The sequence below is a fragment of the Pollicipes pollicipes genome, unplaced genomic scaffold (genome assembly GCF_011947565.3).
Source record: "Pollicipes pollicipes isolate AB1234 unplaced genomic scaffold, Ppol_2.1 Scaffold_3087;HRSCAF=3621_pilon_pilon_pilon, whole genome shotgun sequence".
NCBI classification, from domain to species: Eukaryota; Metazoa; Arthropoda; class Thecostraca; order Pollicipedomorpha; family Pollicipedidae; genus Pollicipes; species Pollicipes pollicipes.
Genome location: NW_023596225.1, coordinates 32,071,187 through 32,091,284, shown reverse-complemented (window position 1 = coordinate 32,091,284; position 20,098 = coordinate 32,071,187). Strand labels below are relative to the sequence as shown.

General features: G+C 56.4%; 1 protein-coding gene across 1 annotated transcript; it reads right to left on the bottom strand.

The window, feature by feature from the left end:
* Positions 1–9,362: 9,362 nt before the first annotated feature.
* On the bottom strand, positions 9,363–19,913 carry LOC119089578 (2-amino-3-ketobutyrate coenzyme A ligase, mitochondrial). Its single transcript, XM_037212327.1, has 8 exons — positions 19,562–19,913; positions 17,272–17,495; positions 14,777–14,878; positions 14,161–14,368; positions 13,226–13,409; positions 12,610–12,802; positions 11,813–11,990; positions 9,363–10,302 (listed from the first exon to the last, which is right to left on the bottom strand). The coding sequence occupies exons 1-8, from the start codon at positions 19,584–19,586 to the stop codon at positions 10,145–10,147; spliced, it is 1,272 nt and encodes a 423-aa protein (XP_037068222.1). The 5' UTR covers positions 19,587–19,913; the 3' UTR covers positions 9,363–10,144.
* Between the last annotated feature and the right edge of the window lie 185 nt (positions 19,914–20,098).

Here is a 20,098-nt window from a genome sequence, read left to right as displayed (position 1 = left end):
TAGGCGCCCGCCGCACCGCGGAGGCCCGCACCATCAGCCGGCCGGCCGAAGTGGCCATCGCCGATGACCGCTGTCCGCTGGGCCAGGCCTCCCCGCCAGTCCGGCGCCGCTCTGGCCGCGGCCGCCACGGCACAAACGAGGTGATTCTGGCCCGCACCTTTCCGGCGGCGGCGCCGCAGGTGTGCAGCCGGTCGACACGGTCTGCCGGGGGCCGGGTGTGGGTGACGAGTCCCCTCCCCCTGGCCGAGCCGCGCTCGTGCCGTGCCGGTGCGCCGCCGCCGGGTCGAGCGCCCCTGTCACGGTCACGAGCGGCGACAATACCCGTCCCCCTCTCTCGTGCACGCGGCGCCGGACCGGCGCGTGCATGGGGTCCGCCCGCCGCCGGGGTGCGGCGTGAATCACGGCAGCCGGTCCAAAGGCCGGCTCAGGTGCGCCTGTTGGGTGCTTGGCTTCCACGGCGTCCGCTGCTGCCTGCCGTCAAAGGCCGCCTCTCGTAGCCTAAGCACCACCGTCTTCCAAGGACGTTTTGATGAATGGAATAGACGCCGAACAGCAGTGATTGAGCCCTCTCCAATTACACTCGGCGACTCACGCCAAAACACGCGCCTCGCGCCAACAACAATTGGGTCATACAACGTTGAAACCATTATCCCCGCCGACCACCTGCCGTGCCTCAGCAGCCGTGGTCGAATCAAGCGCCTTTGAAACGCGACGCGCTTCACCCACAAACTCCGAGGCGTCGAGCCGAACTGCCGTCGACTGTCAGCGCCGTCAACTGCCGGCGTATGAGCACTGCGACCGGCAGTAACTCCCGACCATAAAAACGCATCTGGCGCAGAGTGGGCGGGGCCGGCGACAGCATAAGACGACTCGGCCGGCCTAGGACGCCGTCCCGGGCCGCCCCGCCGACAGGTGAAGAAGCCGCGCCACAAAGGCGAACGACTCAGCTTCCTCGCGCAGCGGAGTGTGGCGGTGTGTACCGTTTGTCATCGCGCGAGAGGCGAGGACAAAAGCACTCCAGCCGACCGGCAGCCGCGCACCGGTGCCTGCGAACATCTCGGGGCCGGGACTCGGCGCCCGCTCCGCCTCCGTCATCCGGCCTGCCCGGCCGGGACAGTGCGGCCGGCGGTCGGCTGTGTCGCTGCCGGGTCCATCGATCCCCATCTCGGCCGGCGCCGCCGACACGGCCACCCAAGGACAACAGGCGCGGGGGCGGCCTGCAAGCGGCGGCGCCGTCCTCCCCCGCCGCCGGCCGCGGCGCAGTCAGCGGGCCCGCCGCGTCCCGACCGCTGACTCAGCCGCCGCCGCCAGGTGCCGCTCTCGCCGGAACACCAGCCCGAGAGCTCCGCGCGCCAGTGACGGCGGCGGCCCGCCGCCGACCTCCCGGGACAGTCGGCCTAGCGCTGCATAATGCATAGGCGCGGGAGAGATGGGCGGAGAGGACTGGCCACGGCCCACCTCCAAGTTGGCGCAAACACAAACCTTATGGCGCAGCGCGGAAAGCATTGGATTTAACAGGAGTGTCGCCCATGCATTTTTCGGGGAGTTTCTGCGCCCCTGGCACGCCATGCACGCGCCGGGTCGTGGAAACGGCCTGCAACAATTGGCGGATCAAACCCCTTCTGGTATCTGCCGGGTTCATGCACCACCAGTTAATGTTAACCTTTCACAAGAAGTGGGAAGGCCGTGACCCCCTCGATGAGGGCACCGGTTCCCACGCCTGTGTCCACGCGAACGGCGCTATCAGCTCCACTGCGCACTCGCCGTCGTGCCGCGGTCAGTGCCGCCCGAAGACGTGACAGCCAGCACGGCCTCCGGCAGCAACTCCGGGGGGGGGGGGGGCGCTCACTCCGGCACGGGCCCTGCCGGCGCCCGCTGACGGTCCGGCCGGCGCCGCTGACGGCCCGGCCGGCGCCCGCTGATGGCCTGGCCGCGCCGCTGACGGTCTGGCCGGCGCCCTGCTGACGGTCCGGCCGCGGCCGCGGTCACCCGCCCACCGGCGGCGGCGCGACACGGCCGACCGAGCGACGAGTGACCGGCGCGGGGGCGTCATTATCGCCGTCCGCCCAAGGTATCCACCGGCGGCCGATTACCGGCCGATGATTCACAGCAGCGCGGCTCCTCACGCCGCCGAGCGTCAGCCGCTGAGTGTGAGCCGACCAAGATCGGCCGGCCGGCGTCGCTGTCGGCCGAGAGAGGCATCGACTCTCACCGGGGCGCCGGCTCCGTGGCGGTCTCGCCACCACATCGAGGAGGATGTGGCGGCGGCGTCTGGCACGACGTGACGTGATGGCGGACGTGACGTTCAGGGTCGTCCGTAGGCGAATCTTCGGGGGTAGGGGCGATCTTCCTAACGGTGACAGGGTCCGCAGCCGCTTGATGACCGTCCCAGGGAAGAAAGGGGGACGGGCCGGCCACCCGTGTGCGTAGTCTACCCCTGAACACCTGAGAAAGGACGCGACGATCGGCCCGCCGGGTCCCGAGTCTTCCGAACCTTCGCGAGGACAAGGGAGCGCGCCTCCGAGGACGGGAGGACAATCCAACTGTCCGTGCCCGCAGCCGGACGCCACGCGCCGCCGACGTCTCCCCGGCCGCTCGGTCTCAAGGTCCTCGGCCGTCCGTCCGACCGGCCGGGTCACCTGCGGCCCGCTTCCGGCCGCGCACAAAGGGGCACGGGTCGCCGACCCACCGCCGCCCGCCTGCAGCTGGTGCGGCTGAGCAGACGGGCTGACATCACCGGTGCGAGGTCAGCGTTTTAGGTTCTCCACGACGCTCTGAGACCCCGGGCAACTTGTTCTCAAAACGTCGTGGCCGATAGTGTCTTTTTCCGCACACTAATTCAACCATAGCGCCCGGCACACACCTAGCCGGCCCTGAATTCATTACGATTAATGCCACATTAGCGCTTGTTGGAGGCTGCCACTAGTGAGTAGTCAAAGGCTGAATCAAGTCACTCAGTGTTCATGAATATTAAACACCTGTGCACTGCAGTGTGACGTTTCTAAAAACTGCGTTCAGGTTAACACACATCCCAAAATGCGCACATGCATAAGGGAGTTCCTATCACTGGGTGAAATTTCATCCCGAAACAGGCTGTGCATGCGGACAAAATGCCTACTTGCAGTCAATGTCCTCTGCTATTGCACTGGTTTGCGGATGTTTTGCCTCCGGTTGCGTTATTTTTAGGTGGTCCATGTTAAAAATGGGCACCCGTTCTCAAAATTATGTACAGCTTTATAAATGGAACATCACCTCCCATCGTGTGCCTGCGGTTTTTATGTTGGCACGCAGCTGTACTTTCCGGTCGGGCAGTGTTCTTAGTTCTCACTTTCGTATTTGTTCTCACGGACGTTGGGTCCAAAAACGAAACGTTGTCACCATACCCGGACATGGAAAGGAAATGGCTCAGGACACGCAGCGCTCTCGGGGGGAGCGTCGGGTTGGAATTGACGCCGATATCGGCATGTTTGGACAAGCCACAGCTGGGTGATAAGGCCTGGGAGGGAGCCGGCGCATCGGTGCACGTGCACCACGCACACACACACACACACACACCATCCCCCCTCCCCCCCCTCCACTCCCATCGCGGCAATCGTCAATGTTAGCACATGGTTCATCGGCGTTCCTTTCTGTCGGGGGCGACTACATGTCGGTAGCGCCTGGACTCCTTGCTCGTTCGCTCTATTGCAAGAAAGCGCCCGCGGTACTTTTCAGTCACCAAAACAATCGATGGAACGCTACACACATTGATATGGTCACTACATCCGGAAGTTGTCAGCCCCCACGTCATCGTTGTCAACGGCTTCCAGCTCCACGCAGGCACACCAAAGAGCGTCACAGGCCCGCCGCCCCGCAGCCGCCAAGCCGGCAGTGCTGCCAAACACGCTGGATGGAACAGAATCAATCACAAAGTATGATAACTTTTCATCCCAACTGCAATTAGCCTGAGGTCATCAAATGTGAGCGAACGTGGAAGGCCATTGCATAATTGCCTGTTTGGTCTAATTTTAGGAGAAAAATTCAGCCTAACATTCGGAGTTCCATATCCTTTTTTAGAACTATCAATGCTTCTTTGTCTGATGGCAAGTATGTCATTAAAGGGAATATTCCACATTTGAAAATATTGAGGCAAGCATCAGATATGATGGAATGAGCTCACTTATGTCCATTTGCAAGCATACTTTTAAGAGAAAAAGACTGCACCAGACAACACCATTTCTGTATTTAGTAAATATGCTCCTAAATATGTCATTTCTTATTGCATTATTGTACCTTGATACACACACAAACACTGATATGCACTACTGATTGAGAGCCAGTTGGTGGGCGTTGTGTCGGAAAATCATGCTAAAAAAATGATAAATATGAATGACTCAATAATGATACTTTTCTGGGCCACAAATGCACCACAAATGGGATGGTAGAAATTGAATGTTGTTATAATGGCTTCATAGATGCCTGGATAGCCTTGGAACAGTCCCTCCCCCCCCCACTCAAATTAGTTTGCAAATCTTTGGGGCATGTACCTCAGAACCTACAGGGGTTTAGGTCTTAAGGGGGGCAGGGCTGTGAACTGCACTGAATGATTCTAAAGGTCTGTTTCAGTTCAAAACCCCATACAAATGTGGAACACTCACCCAGTATTTTGTGAACACCCTTTGAGACATGCATGACGAGCTATATTATGTAACAATGTCTGCCAGCATTCCAGCAGATGAACACAAACCCAAGGAAGAATATGACTTTACTAGCATCATCAGATGCATGGACTCAGCACATTGTGGGATTTAATATTTGCGAGACTAGCCAGTCCTTCGGAATTTGCAATAAAATCAGCTGCTGAGGCCATATGAAATTGCCTGCCTATCTCTACCAGGCAGGAGGGAAGGTTAGGAATGAAATCCTATGCCTACCTGCTGTTTCCCATGGCATGCAGCTTGACCACACTACTGGCACTCTGATCTACAATACTGGGGGCAGCTGCATTCAACACAAATGATATCAACCACACAGGTCAAGTCAAAAAGTATGTTCAGACACAGCTCAATAAGTGGCGTTTTTGCCTTAGGGTCCGGAGCTGAACCTCTGACAAACAACTGCAGATTCCATATATTATTGTATTTGATGCATGACAGGAGTTCTGAATACTGAAACCTTGTATGGAAATGCATAATAGACCTGAAACTCTATATATCATGTGCAATCAAAAGGTGTTCAGATGTTGAAAAGGAACAGGTACTTTATCTGCAGCAGTCGCAAAGATAACATTGGCCTGGCACTTACTTTCTGCTTTACAACCAGAATCAGCACCAAAAAAGTGTCATCATGTGAAGTGCATCAACTTCCCAACAATTAACTTGTAGTTTTGGGCACAACAAAGCTGGCTTTTCTGAGGCAACAGTACAGAAAGACTGAAATGAATCATCCTAGCATCCATCTCTCAAATCATAACTTGGTATGAGTGTTATATGATTTTTTATATTAACAAAGTGTGGATACAAAAGCATACTCCACCACTAGTGCTTTCTGTGCACCACCACTGAGCTTTAAGCTATTACTAACATACAAAACACCAACAGCAACTACCAATCGCCTTGCGCTGTTAAGGCCTTGCTGTAAATACATCTCAAGATCTTTAATAAATGTGCTGACTTGATTCAACGTCATGCTGTGTCAAACACTGCATGTTTTTTACATCCTAATGTTCATGATGCATTTAAATGTCCTTGTAAATATACATCACAAATGTGTTCATGTCACAAGATTAAACAGGCTAAAATAAGCAGAAAAACACCTTAAAATTCCAGTTCCAATGCACCTAAACATACCAGGGACCAACTGCACTTTGGCAAATAAAGCATTGTTGATCACTATTTGATTCTACCATCATTTGTACAATTTTCAGTGGCATCCTTTTTCAGTTTGTGTCCTATATGAGCATAACAAGTACACCACCTGTGACTGCAGTTGTATTAAGTGATCCACTATGAATCACTTCACTGCTCATATCTGGTTCTAAGCCAAATATTTCATTCCAGTGACAAATATTGCAAACCCAAGCAGCAGTACCCTGCTGAAATAAAGCACAAAGGTATTCAAGACAACAATGGTATTAGCTGACCCAATCCATCAAAAACAGGGCCATTCCTGTCAGAAAAGTACGCCACACCTTTCCATCATTACGAAAATGCCCCAGCAGAAAAGACCAAAAACCCACCTTCTGATAGTTCCAGTTCCAGCTCAGCCAGCCTCTCCTTGACATCGTCCGGTACTTTGGATGGATCCAGGTCCCCGGCAGACATGGTGCAGGCTAGCTGAAGATCGTACCATCAAGTACAATCACACATCAGCTACCACAGAAAACCAACAAAACCAAAATCAATATAAAACCCACTCCACTTCACGCCATCTCACGGACAAGCACATCCCCACACGCGCACCGCGAACGCCATAGTTCTAACGTTAGAGATGGATCAACTATACCTTAAATTTCCTAGAGGTGGACAAAGAAATCCAGCACTCTTGTACTGTAAACAAAACTAGTTGCCTGCTGTTTTTTTTTTTAAGGAACCGTTTGCGAACACGTTTGGCACACAAGCCTATGAGCCGCCAATAACAAAGCACCGAATTTAGTCAGTACAGTGTCTGTTACCATACTGGCCGTGGTCCTTAATGCAGGTGTCGTTCCGCTACCCGGCTGAGGTCCATTTCTGTACACGGTCACAGCTAGGTCCTCCGACCTCTGAGCAAAAGTAAGTATGTTATTTGATCTCGGACATCATGTGTGACCATCTGAACGACTCTGACCAAGCTAAGCATTAAAACCTGGATCCCGTAGTCTAAAGGGAGCGTGAGCCTCTGAGCAGCCCCGGTCGGATCCAGATGAGACGTGCCAGACGTGACCGTCCGATCGGACGATTCATTCGTTCAGCGTCGCTCATCAGCAACCCTGATATCGATGTCCCAGGCGTGATTCTCGGAACAGCCTCGATCAGCTCCTCCAGCAGAGGACTTTCCCTCTGAGCTGCCTCAGTCATATTCAGCCGCCCCTGGAGTGACTCTGAGATCAGCCCTGAGCATGTCCGGCCGACGACTTGTCCCTCTGAGCTGCCCCAGCCACACCCAGCCGTATGAGACGCCATTCTGAAATCGGCCCTGAGCATGTCCGACCGACGACTTGGCTCTCTGAGCTGCCCCAGCCACATCCAGGCGTATGAGACTTGACTCTGACATCAGTCCTAAGCATGTCCGGCCGACGACTTGGCTCTCTGAGCTGCCCCAGCCACATCTAGCCGCCGTGGTGTGACTCCGAGATCAGCCCTGAGCATGTCCGGCCGACGACTTGGCTCTCTGAGCTGCCCCAGCCACATCCAGACGTATGAGACTTGACTCTGACATCAGTCCTAAGCATGTCCGGCCGACGACTTGGCTCTCTGAGCTGCCCCAGCCACATCCAGCCGCCGTGGTGTGACTCCGAGATCAGCCCTGAGCATGTCCGGCCGACGACTTGGCCCTTTGAGTTGCTCCAGCCACATCCAGCTGCCCCTGGCGTGATTCTGATATCAGCCCTGAGATCGACCTCAAGAACACCACCTACAACCACAGCTTCAACGTAGCCGTCCGCGCAGCTCTGACAGTACCCAGCTGTGCACCGACGCGACCCTCTGACCGGCGGCCTCAGTCACACCCGGCCGGCCCGAACAACCCAGCCCTCCGACCGGCGCAGTCCCGCCCCGCCGCTGCGGGCAGGTGAGTCGGCAGCGGCCGCCGTGGCGAGAGTGGCGCGCAGCCGGCCGCCGCCGCGGGCGACGTGACTCACAGGCAGGTATGCACGAGCGGCGGCCGGCGCACACACCTACATCCGGCAGCCGGCGGCGGCCGAGCGTCCAGGTCACCCCGACCTGGGCCGCCTAACCTAACCTAACCTAACCAGGCCGCCCCGGCGTGGGTAGGGACACGGGGCGCCGCCCGGAGGGGAGCCTGTTAAGGCCCGGGTACGGGAGCAGATACGAGAGTACTGTCGATCGCTTATCTGCTAAGGCCGGTTGTTTGCCGGTACGCGGAAATGGTCGGCGGTTTCGTGTGAGCGGCGTCTGTAGATGTGGGCAGCTCCTGTCCACTTAGCAGCACTTTCATTTCGGGTGCATCGGGCAGGTTTCTTCCACCTTTCCCATGTAACGCATCAGTCGTTTCAACTCGCCGTTAGCTGTGTCGCTGAGGTCTCGCCACAGCCAAGCGACTGTCCACGTATCCCCGAGACAAAAGAGGTTTCACTCAGAACGTTCTGCGTTCCTTGAGGGCCAGAGATCCTCAAACGGCCTGCACCACCCGAGACCGTCAGGGGTCTGCAGAGGATGCCGAGATTAAAAGGGACCGTGAAATGATCGAGGGAGCTCGGACAGTAACAGGATCTAAGAGAGCTGCCGATCGCTAGGGTACATACAAGAGGCGATCACAAACGGCATTGATACAGAGCTGTTGAGGATAGGATACAGCCAAAAATTTAAAGATAAACAAGCGTGATTCGTGGACGGTTTAGCTGGCAGCAAGGTGACCGGATTCATGCGTAGGTCGACTCCTATTTTCCATTTACTCCTACTCTATCGACAGCAGGAACCCATTCAGTAAGAATAGGTTTCGGAATCAGCCAAGTCTTCCCAAGCCAGAATCCAAATGTTGAAAACTTTTTTTGTGTGGTCCTTTGGGTATATCTACCGTGAGTCGGAGTCGACATGGTTTGCGAAAGTGAATCTAAGACAAGTCGTGCTCATTCATAAGCTGCTTGAATGCTGCTCGCCGCAGAGCTTGAACCGAGTTTGAGGGCGAGACCTGGCCTTCAGTTGAATACATGCGTGGGCAGCTGGAAGGCTGGCATAGACCTCATGCCAGCCAATGCTGCAAGTCATTTACATGGCTGGGCCTGATCAGACAGACGTGGAGGAATCATCATGAAACGGTTGTGGGGGGGGGGGGGGGGGGGGCACAGGGGGTTTTTGTCGTCAATACTTGAAGAGAGGGAGATATATATATATATATATATATATATATATATATATATTGCTCATCTTGCCGTTTCGCTTACCTTTAAGTTTCGTGGGCATCGAGCAACTTCGAAGACCCCTTCCCCTTATAACGCTTTGCTTATTTCGATTGCCCGTCGGTCTTGCCGCCGGGCCCTCACTGCAACCAAGCGACTAATTGAAACCGTTTAACAAAATTATTTTAATAATTTTTCAACCGAGCAGCGCCGTATGACCATGTCTAACCTTCGAGTTTTCCAGTTAGGCCTTCCACCTCTCCACACCGCCGGGATTGGATCGGCGGACTGCTCAACATGCTACTCCAGAGAGAGAGATGCGGGCTTATTCTTTATTTCGCGCACGTGCGCTCATGCATAAGCATGATATGGTGAGTGCGCGAAAGTCTACGTGCGCCTGCGGTGTGTGCTTTCCTTGGGTATGTACACAAGCGGCCCACTTCTCAGAAGTGTGCTATTCTGACACCACGGGACTTCGATGCATCACGCGTTGGCAATTCTAATACATTACATGCAGGTACTTCTTGTCCAACTAGCAACCTGAGCTGTGATAAAATACGCGTGAATATCATGGTACCGCACGTCACACTCCAAAGCCCTCAATACACCTCGTGTCACGGAAGCTATGCCAACCCGCAGCACGCTGCTACCATGGCTTGAAAGCACCGGACATGTCGATGAGGCCCGGAAGGATATCTGACACTACATTATATTGCACACGACGAACTTCCGAAGAACTATTATCAGTATATCATCTAGAGGATGCCCCACCACGCCGAACAATGACAACGCAACACATATAAAAACGGGAATAGTCGCATCGAGTTCCACCAATGTGCAGTTACTCACTAGGTGTGACACCCGGTCACCAAATGCCCATCAAATGCGAAGTCACAGAACCCAACACGACGCCACATCCACCGTCCGCCTGGCGGTCGCTCTCCACACTGCCGAACGCAACTCGACCGCCGGCCGTCGGCGGCAGCACCGGCGACCGCCCTGGCAGTCGGTTTCAGTCCACTCAGACCTAGCAGCTCGGCCAGATCCCAGGCCGCCCCTCCTTCAAGACGGGGAGCGGAGGGGACCACCGTCGCCGCGACGCGCGGCTCACGCGATGACCCCGAACTGGCGTCCGACCTCGACGAAGGCGGCCACGGCGCGGTCCACCTCCTCGTCCGAGTGGCAGGCCGACAGCTGCACACGGATGCGCGCCTTGCCCTTGGGCACCACCGGGTAGCTGAAGCCGATCACGTAGATGCCGCACTCTGCGGACGGCGAGAGGGGTGAGCACGCCGCACTGCCACGCGACTGACACGCCGCGTCCCCGCCGCACGAGCGTGCGCCTCGGAAACACCAAACATCCCCGTGCTTAACTACCGGACACAAACATACGGCTCTGGGAATCACCTGCCCGCCACGCTACAAGGCCAGAGATCAGCACTGGCCCCGCGTATCCGAGGAGAGCAACCCCATCAGTTATAGACGCCGGGGCGGTGGTGCAGTCCCCCTCCCCCCCTCTCCAGCGACAGAGCCAGACGCGTCAGGGTTACGGAAGGACATCAGTACCGGGCGCTGACATGGCAAGGGACTCCGGAGTGGGCCGAGACACACTGAAGGCATCCGGGTGAAGGCATAATCGAGGTTAACAAGCAGTACGACAGTTCTATTGCTGATGATACATTCAGCAGCAAGTAAAATATCTTGAAATTCCATTGGGCGTCGAAATGCTCTGCACCATCGGCAGCAGGTATGGGTCTAAGTCACAAAACGTGATCAAATCCCAAGTCACGGCATGAGTCCTGGTGTTTTCAGCCTGCTACCGAGTTCGAGCCCACTCTGTTCAAGAGCTGGATTCCGAACCCCAAGGCTAAGGTGCAAGGCCGGCCTGAAGCGACTGGTACCAAATCCCAGGTCCCATCTCAAACTGAATTAATGTAATCAAACGTGACTGAACCAAACCCATTTTAACACAGGTCGTCTGTAAGTCCAGCATGCCTTTTTCAAAGCATGATTTTACCACAGACATGAATCTCACCTCATAGTTAAATCAAAGTGAACGTCATCAGAGTCTGATCTAGGCGCTAGTTGTGGCTCAAGCCAAGCCTGAGGCTCAGAAATGGGGATTGCATGAAGGGTCTTGCCTCGACTCCGAATTCGGCCAGATTCACACCTACCCCTGCTCGACAGCACCTCCGGAACCCGCGACCTCGCGCGGTCACCAGTCCCCCCCCCCCGGACCTACCGAGCATAGCGTCGGCATGTCGCGCGGTCACCAGTCCCCCCCGGACCTACCGAGCATAGCGTCGGCATGTCGCGCGGTCACCAGTCCCCCCCGGACCTACCGAGCATAGCGTCGGCATGTCGCGCGGTCACCAGTCCCCCCCCCCCGGACCTACCGAGCATAGCGTCGGCATGTCGCGCGGTCACCAGTCCCCCCCGGACCTACCGAGCATAGCGTCGGCATGTCGCGCGGTCACCAGTCCCCCCCCGGACCTACCGAGCATAGCGTCGGCATGTCGCGCGGTCACCAGTCCCCCCCCCCCCGGACCTACCGAGCATAGCGTCGGCCACGTCGGAGACCAGACTCACCTACCCGTGACCGGCAGCACCCCCCCCCCCCCAAGACCCGCAACCTCGCATGGTCACCAGCCCCCCCCCCCCCCCAGAGCGTCGGCCATGTCGGAGGCCAGACTCACCTACCCGTGACCGGAAGCCCCCCCCCCCCGAGACCCGCAACCTCGCGCGGTCACCAGTCCCCTCACCCCCTGGACCTACCGAGCATAGCGTCGGCCATATCGGAGGCCAGCCGGGCGTCTCCAAGCATGACGGGCGCGATCGGGTGATCGTCGCCCGCCAGTTGGAAGCCAGCCGCCGCCATCTGCTGGCGGAAGCGGTGCGTGTTGCGAGCCACGCGCGCCGTCAGCTCCGATGATGTCATCAGCATGTCGAACACCTGCAAAGAGCAGCGCGGGCTTAACGGGCGAGACAGTGTCAAGGAAGTGGATGGCGAGTCAGCGTAAGAAACAGCGGTTACAATTCGCGTGAGACCCAGGTCGCGGGTCATATGTAGTGGACGTCGTGCATGTACTGAAGATCACAGTACACACGAATGATGCACAATGAAACCAAACGGAACACCTTTCTTGCATGACCTCCCGAATGTCGGGTGTAAGCGATATAATTAATCCGTTTGTTTCATATGCAGGCAATTTCTGGTACACTATCTTTACACCACATTACCCAGACTAATCGATGACGAAAAGGACGTAGAATAACCTGCGCTCTATTTGCCACGACACTGCACCACCGCCAGGAAAACGCGGCATCAATGGGCTATCTCTACATGCGCACGCGTCCACCTGACTAAAACTGAGGCGTCTGCTCGCAATCAAGTCAGACGGCAGGAGGTTTCGAGCGTCAGCATTGGCTGCGGCGACAAAGCGTTTGGCCTACGACGGCTTGGCGTCACAGGCATGGCTTAGCCAGAAGGCTATCCACGGCCGGGCTTCCACACTGTCCCACACAACTGGCGCACGCTTGACAACCATCCGCGCCCCTTGCGAGACCCGGACCTTGCTGGCGCAGGCCACCACCGGCGGCGGCAGCGAGTTGGAGAAGAGGTAGGGCCGCGAGCGCTGGCGCAGCAGGTCGATCAGCTGGCGCGGCCCGGTGGTGTAGCCGCCCGCCGCGCCGCCCAGCGCCTTGCCCAGGGTCGTGTTGATGATGTCCACCGAGCCCTGCATGCCGAAGTGCTCCTCCGTACCCCTGGCGGGGCGCGCGGGACGGCGGGTCGGACCGGGCGGCAGCGCGTCCGTACGGCACACGATGCTTGGTCTGACACCGCCATGCACACTCCGCCGCAGGCGACACCACGCGACAGTCGCCCTGGTTGGTGAGAAGAGGGTGCTTAACACCTGTCTCCATCTGAGGCGCCTGCGCCAGGAACATTGCACCGTTCGATTTAAACCTCCTTAATGTTTATCGGTCCACCTATATGGACTGTATTGCCCAGTAAATGGACAACAGGCAATTCAATCCTCGATTTCACAAGATCATTCCGACGCTCACGCTAAAAAATCGCGCTTCCTCGCCCCAATCTCGCGCCCGCTCGTCCACCCGGAAAGCTGAGGGTACCAGGCCCGTCTGACCCGGCCCGCCGCTGGCCGAGGGCGGCGCCGTCTCCCTCACCGGCCCGTGGCGCCGAAGAAGCCGGTGGTGTGGCACTCGTCGAGGAAGACGAGCGCGCCGTACTGCTGTGCCAGCGCCACGATCTCGGGCAGGGGGCAGACGTTGCCGTCCATGCTGAACACGCCGTCGGTGACGATCAGTCGCATGCGTGCCGACTGCGCCTCCTGCAGTTTCGCCTCCAGGTCTGACGGGGAGGGGTAGAACTAGAGACAACACTCCGGGTCTGGTGAGGAGATGCTAGGACGAGAACGGGCACAGCTAGAGGCAACACTCCGGGTCCGGTGGGGAGAGGCACGCGTGCGAGGAGGGACACAGCTAGGGACAACATTCCGGGTCCGGTGAGGAGAGACACTCGGGCGAGAAGGAACGTAGCTACAGACATTACCCCGGGTCCGCTGAGGGGGGGGGGGGGGGCACTCGGGCGAGGAGGAACGTAGCTACAGACATTACCCCGGGTCCGGTGAGGGGAGGCACTCGGGCGAAGAGGGGCGCAGCTGGAGGAAACAAACCAAAGCTACAGCAGAAGCTTCGAACAGCCGAAGTTATAAGTACACACAGGATCTGGCGAAGGACAAGCCCACAAACACAAATCACACAAGCCAAGGCACCTATCACAGATCCGATTTCGGGAGAAGACTGACATTCTCCGGACTACAACCCGAGCGATGGCTGTGGTGATGCCTAATGAGGAGGCAAATACCTGAGTTTAGTTTTGTGACAAAATTAGCCATATTCTACGAGTTCTCCTACGCACTTTGGGGCCTAGCACTACGGAAGTTACAGCCAACCGATAACGGCACTCGTCAACTGTACTCTAAATAATCTAAACACACATTTCACATCAGACATGGGCACACATACACGCCTGTCCCACGACAAATGTCCCGAAGCCGGCCGACGCTCAGTTTTGCACAGCTCGTGCCCTGGTGGCCTACCCTTCATGTCCTTGTGCTTGTAGCGGTACTTCTGCGCCTTGCAGAGCCGGATGCCGTCGATGATGGAGGCGTGGTTGAGCTCGTCCGAAAGCACGGCATCCTCAGGCGTCAGCAGCACCTCGAACAGACCAGCGTTGGCGTCGAAGCAGCTGGCATACAGGATGGTGTCCTCGCGACCGTGGAACGTGGAGATCTTCTCCTCCAGCTCCTGCGGCGCAACGCGACGTGGGCCGGCGGAACACTTGATGCACAAAACAGCGCGATTTTCTGCAAGAGCACTTACCTGAGACTACCAAATTTACTACAGCAAAAGACAAAAAACTCAGTGTTTTGATGCCCACATATTTGTACCGAACACCGAAAAAGATCGAAAAGGGTGCTTCACGCAACACGTTCGTGACACGAGCGAATCACAGGACAAATAGTGACTTGTGGGCTCGCGGTCATTTCCACCGCTCAACAAAATACTTGGTCATGGTCGCGAAAACAACTAGACACCGGTACAAACAGCTCCATTTCAGGCCTTTAATTGAGCCGGTGGTGAGTTTGGCCGGACATGGCCCGCCGTGACGTCACGGGTCGGAGCCCCGGAGAGCCAATGAGAGCCGGTGCTGACCTTGTGGATGTCCTGGGTGCCGCAGATGAAGCGGACGGAGCTGAGGCCGGCGCCATACTTTTCTAGAGCGTCCTTCCCGGCCTGCACCACCTCTGGATGGCTCTGGAATGGATCCGCTGACGTCAGACCGCGCGAGCGCCCAGGGCCGCTCAGAGAGGTCAGCATAGCAATTGATCTGCCGACAACGATGAATTGGGTAATGGATTCCGAGTCGTACAAACTGTGTGCTCCCTTAATGCACTTTCGGCGGAAAAGCTACGTCCATTTTCACGTGCACAATATGGACCTTACGTCCATTCAGAAGAAAATCAGGTCAAATCCCGCGGAGATCGGAGCCATCACTCCAAGCTTCATCAAGCCCGTTTCGCTCCGGCTGCGATTATGAAGGACACTTGAGTCCGGCTGCGAGGAACTTGTCAAGAATAAACAAGCCATGCAGTCACGCCGGAAGACGTGCCGTCGTGTTTTGACAGCCTCGGTTCCAGTGGCCGTCCGCGGCTGGTCGCTGGGGGCCCCGCGGCCCGTTTCAAGATCACATCACACGACTTGGCGGCCGGCGACGGCACGTCAAATGAGGCGAATCGCCGCTGGCGGGACCAGACTCGCCGGCCGGCATTGCTGGCTAGCGGCTGCCAGCCGTGCCCACGGCCGCCGCTGGTGCTAGGGCCGGCCGCTGTGACTGCAGACCGGCCGCACCCGCCGGCTGGCACTGCTGGCTGGCGGCCACCAGCCGTGCCCACGGCCGCCGCTGGTGCTAGGGCCGGCCGCTGTACCAGCAGACAGGCCGTGTCCGCCGGCCGGCACCGCTGGCTGGCGGCTGCCAGCCGTGCCCACGGCCGCCGCTGGTGCTAGGGCCGGCCGCTGTGACTGCAGACCGGCCGCACCCGCCGGCTGGCACTGCTGGCTGGCGGCCACCAGCCGTGCCCACGGCCGCCGCTGGTGCTAGGGCCGGCCGCTGCACCCGCAGACCGGCCGCGCCCACGGCCGTCGCTGGTGCTAGGGCCGGCCGCTGTACCAGCAGACAGGCCGTGTCCGCCGGCCGGCACCGCTGGCTGGCGGCCGCCAGCCGCGCCCACGGCCGTCGCTGGCGCTAGGGCCGGCCGCTGTACCCGCAGACCGGTCCTGCCCACGGCTGATGACTCCACCCACCGCCGGCCGTCAGGTCCACAGAGAATGGCTGTGTCGGTGGCAAGTTTACAGCTGTAGATTGTGTCCGGTGGGGAGTCGTTCACGGTGTGATAGCATCATACTGGCATTAAAACCGACAGCCCATCCGGACGTCTCAGTCAGGGACACGGAAAAGCACGGTCTAGCGAACAAATAATTATGCCCGAGCATGACATGTGGTGTCATTGTGTTGTGGAGTGCGACCATAACATTATCGACACATCGATGAACACCAAATGTAAAAAAACAGTGTTCATGCCCAAGCACACTCTGGATTTGTATTTCATTTTGCATCATGCGAAAAACCAAAGTTGACGCCAACAGACAAAATCAGGAGGGTGGTTGCCGGTCGAGGAAGATTCACACTACTTTTCGAAGACAGCGCTTGATCAGCACATAACTCAGGGTCTCTAACACCACAAACGTGCCGCACGCCGGGACCAACTAAGAAACGACACAACAAGCCATACGAAGCTGGGAACAACGCACACCGTTCTGCGCTACGACCATTCAGCCCGGTAACATTCGCGCAAACGACAGCGCGCTCCGTGCCATGCCGCAGAAGACGTTTCAGCTGCGTGCCACCATTCGGCAGTCCCCGGCCATGATGCGGAGGGTGCAAGCCACTCGGACGGCGGCGGAGTCGAGTGAAGCGGCGTGCGCCACCCGCCGGCACCGCTCGAGAACTGCGCCGCCTCCGCGCTGGCTGCTGGCGTCCGCACCGCAAGGTCAGTGTGCTCACAGAGCACGGCAGTGGCGCGCGCGTGGGCGGCAGCCGCCCGGTCCGACCTGCTCTCGACGACAATGTCCCGCGGCTTAAGTTCAGGCCGTCGTTGTCCGCACGTCTTTCTAACAAAGCTCAGCAAAGAGCGATGTGTATGCCCCCACCAAGACTGTTCTTCTGCGCAGTGGATCAGCGCCATTTGCCGAAGCTCAGCCCATACCGGACAGCAGCACGCGCGGCGCACACCGGCCGCCAAACTCGGCCACGACACACCAGAGAGCCCCGTCACATCACGACGCGTGGCAGCTCCGACCCCGGCCTCTAGCGGCGGCGGCGTGCGCATCATTAACCCCCGCCAACGGCCGGTGAGCGGCCGTCCGCGTTCACAGCGTGCAGTCAGCTCGCAGCCCGCCACTCTGCCCCGCATCCCTCTCAGCACTCACGCATGCGCACTCGGTGCCCGGTGGGGTGCGGGGGTGGGAGGTGGGCGAGGTGGAGGACGTGCCGGACAAACGCCCCGCATGCGGTGCAAGCGGGCCACCCGTGCCCAGCGCCGAGACGCATCTCTCCCCGGTGCACTGCCGGCCACACATGCATGCCTTACGGAGAGACCCAGGTAATTATTGGCGCAGAAGTTGAGCACGCTGCCGTCGCGGCCGCGCACGTGGATCGCCGCGTCCTGCTTGGACGTGATGACGCGCTCCGTCTTCCAGGTGCCCGCCCCGCGTATGTCCTCCAGCTGGGCGTCCAGCAGGGCGCGCGCGGCGGCCAGCGCGCTCTGGCGCCGGGCCGGCGGTACCAGCTGACCGGCGCGGACGGCACGCGCGCCTGTCACCAGCGGCCCGGCACGTGCTCAGACCGGGGCGTGTTGGCAGTGACCCAGTGTCAAGCTCAGGTCTCACAGGCGCTGGCTGGGAGAATGAATGCACTGGAATGGGTCTGCTGTTCCGGGAACAGGCCGGAAGAAGGTGCGTCGATACTGGGGGCAGGACTTGTATGCGTCAATACTTGGGGCAGGATGTATGTGCTCTGTAGCAGTCCAGCTCAAATGATGCCACAGTCCCTGGAGAGCACTGGAGCTAGATTTAGCAGAATGCCCTGAGTCCAAGGGCCCCAGGATGTGTTCTTTGGAGCTCCAGCTAGGCCATTACAGCCTCTGCCTGCACAGGATCTACTGGGGCACACCTGATGGCAGTCCCTGAAGTTGGATTGAGACTCATCCCTGGGTGAGATCCAGCATGCAACTGAGAGATGTTCCCATGTCAAAGTGGGCCCACAACACTGCATCTGCTTATAATCTCTGGGGTCAGATTTCATTTTTAGTGCAAAATAGGTTTTCACATACTTTCTTGGGTCCCACAAATTGCCTCTGGGCAGATATCATGCTGCAACACATGCAGCTTCAGATTGGTGACAGTCCCTTAGCATGGTGTTACCATTAATGACACTGATCCCCTATGCAAGACGACAGGATGCATAAGTTGCTTCATGTGGTAATGCTCCCTGTCATGCAGGTTCCTCAGGCATGACATGTCACATAGGTCCCTGCACCTGTTTCCATCATGTTCATGTGATAGCCATGCTTAAACATGACTCATGGACAAAATTGGAGCAGCCTGCAATGGCTCAGATGTTTAACATTAGTGCAGTCTGAATCTGGTCTTCCTTATGGATCAGATTCAACATACTATGTGACAGATACTCTTCCATAACAAAATAGCATCTAAAAGAAAAATTGGCCTGTTGATTCTACTTCTAAGTTTGTTATCATCACCATGAACATGCAGGTCTGATTGTGGAATTACATCTAAATAGTAAGTTGTTAAGGCTTTTGGTGGTGAACAGCCACTGGCAGGTCATTAACTATTAGCTTAAGTGGTTGACTTGCCATTCTTCTTAAACATGTTGGTTGCACAAGGTTTTTCCAAAAGTTGAAGGTAATGATGAAAACTTGTGCAACAATGTCCTATCAAATTGTTTAATATTGTCTAAATCTGACTGAAGCCGCAATGTTGCCTCTTGTTAATTTTCATGGTGTGAGAGGAAAGGAGAGCATCAACTACATGTTCAGAGCATAAGCATAAGAGTGTGGTTGGTGTTGACCACTTCACAGCCATTTCAATATATGAATACCAGCAGTGGCTCCTGCACTGTCCCTGGGGATATCTTGCAATGATGTTTTGCAGTGCTAGGAGTTCTTTACCCATAGCTATCCTTGGCTTCTCTCAGAGAATCACAAACAAAATTGGAAGCTGCAAGCATACAACATGGAACAGGCTGCAATTCAGCATTTTCCACACATGCAAAGGCAAAAACAAAAACAAAATTCACCAGACCATTCTAGGAATATGGGTAGAATCAGAACTAGGACTATGGTTCAAAGTACATGAATGGTTGGGAGTTGCAGTAAGGTATTATTATATGCCATCTCTCCATGGCACTATTATGCCAGACATGTTTAGCATAACATGCATGATTTGCAGTCTACTCCCGAGTGCCATATTCAAGATAAAGTTTACACATTTGCTACACACTGCTTGTCACACCCAGCTTTTGTGGAATGGTGCAGTATGTCTATTGATATTACATAGTGTTTTATGCTATAGTGTATGCCTCTAAGCCTGGGACTGTTATCCATCTACTCATGGTCACTTATTGGACAAGATTGTTCAGCTGCTTGGGTTTCCCAGTTTCAAATTAACACTTGTTTCATATACAAAGGCACACAGATACAAGGCTGCAGCAGAGGCATGGTGTTCCTCGAACCGCGTGGTTAACAATACGCCCTTGACGGAAAATTTGCAGTATTCAGTCCTAATTTGTGGAAATTGAGACATTTGACAATTATCCCACCTGCTGGGAGTGATAATACATTACCAGTTAATCGAACTGACCTGATCTGACGAATGAAAGCATCATAAACTGTGTTCCTATATTGAACGCACTGTCCGATACCGGCTCCGCCCCCTCAGCAGTACTCGCCGCTGGCACGGGCAAGGATGTGGGGACGAGCACTGGAACCGACTGCACAAAAAGCAACGCAAATGTCGCATTCGCGCCATCCGTCTTGTGAACCCTTGCCACCAAATATGCCTAAATGTCCATGGGCGCGCGACAAACGCCCATTCCCACCTATTCCCTATCTGGAATATATTGCTTTGCACCCCCACACCTCACCTCTTGGTGATGTTGCTGGGTTAGCAAAACATTTGGATGGTCACTTTTTTGGGTGTGAATCCGGGATTCACCGAAATGGAGGTCATTTACATTTTACAAGGCGCTATCGCGGCACTAGGGTCATACAGTCTGCTGGCCCCGTTACTCCAAATTGAATATCACCTTATTCATCCCTTCTCGCATATCGGTCGCGAAAGCAAGCGCGCTAGAAAAGCTTGCTGTTGAAACTTTATCATCAGTGAGACGCTGAACAT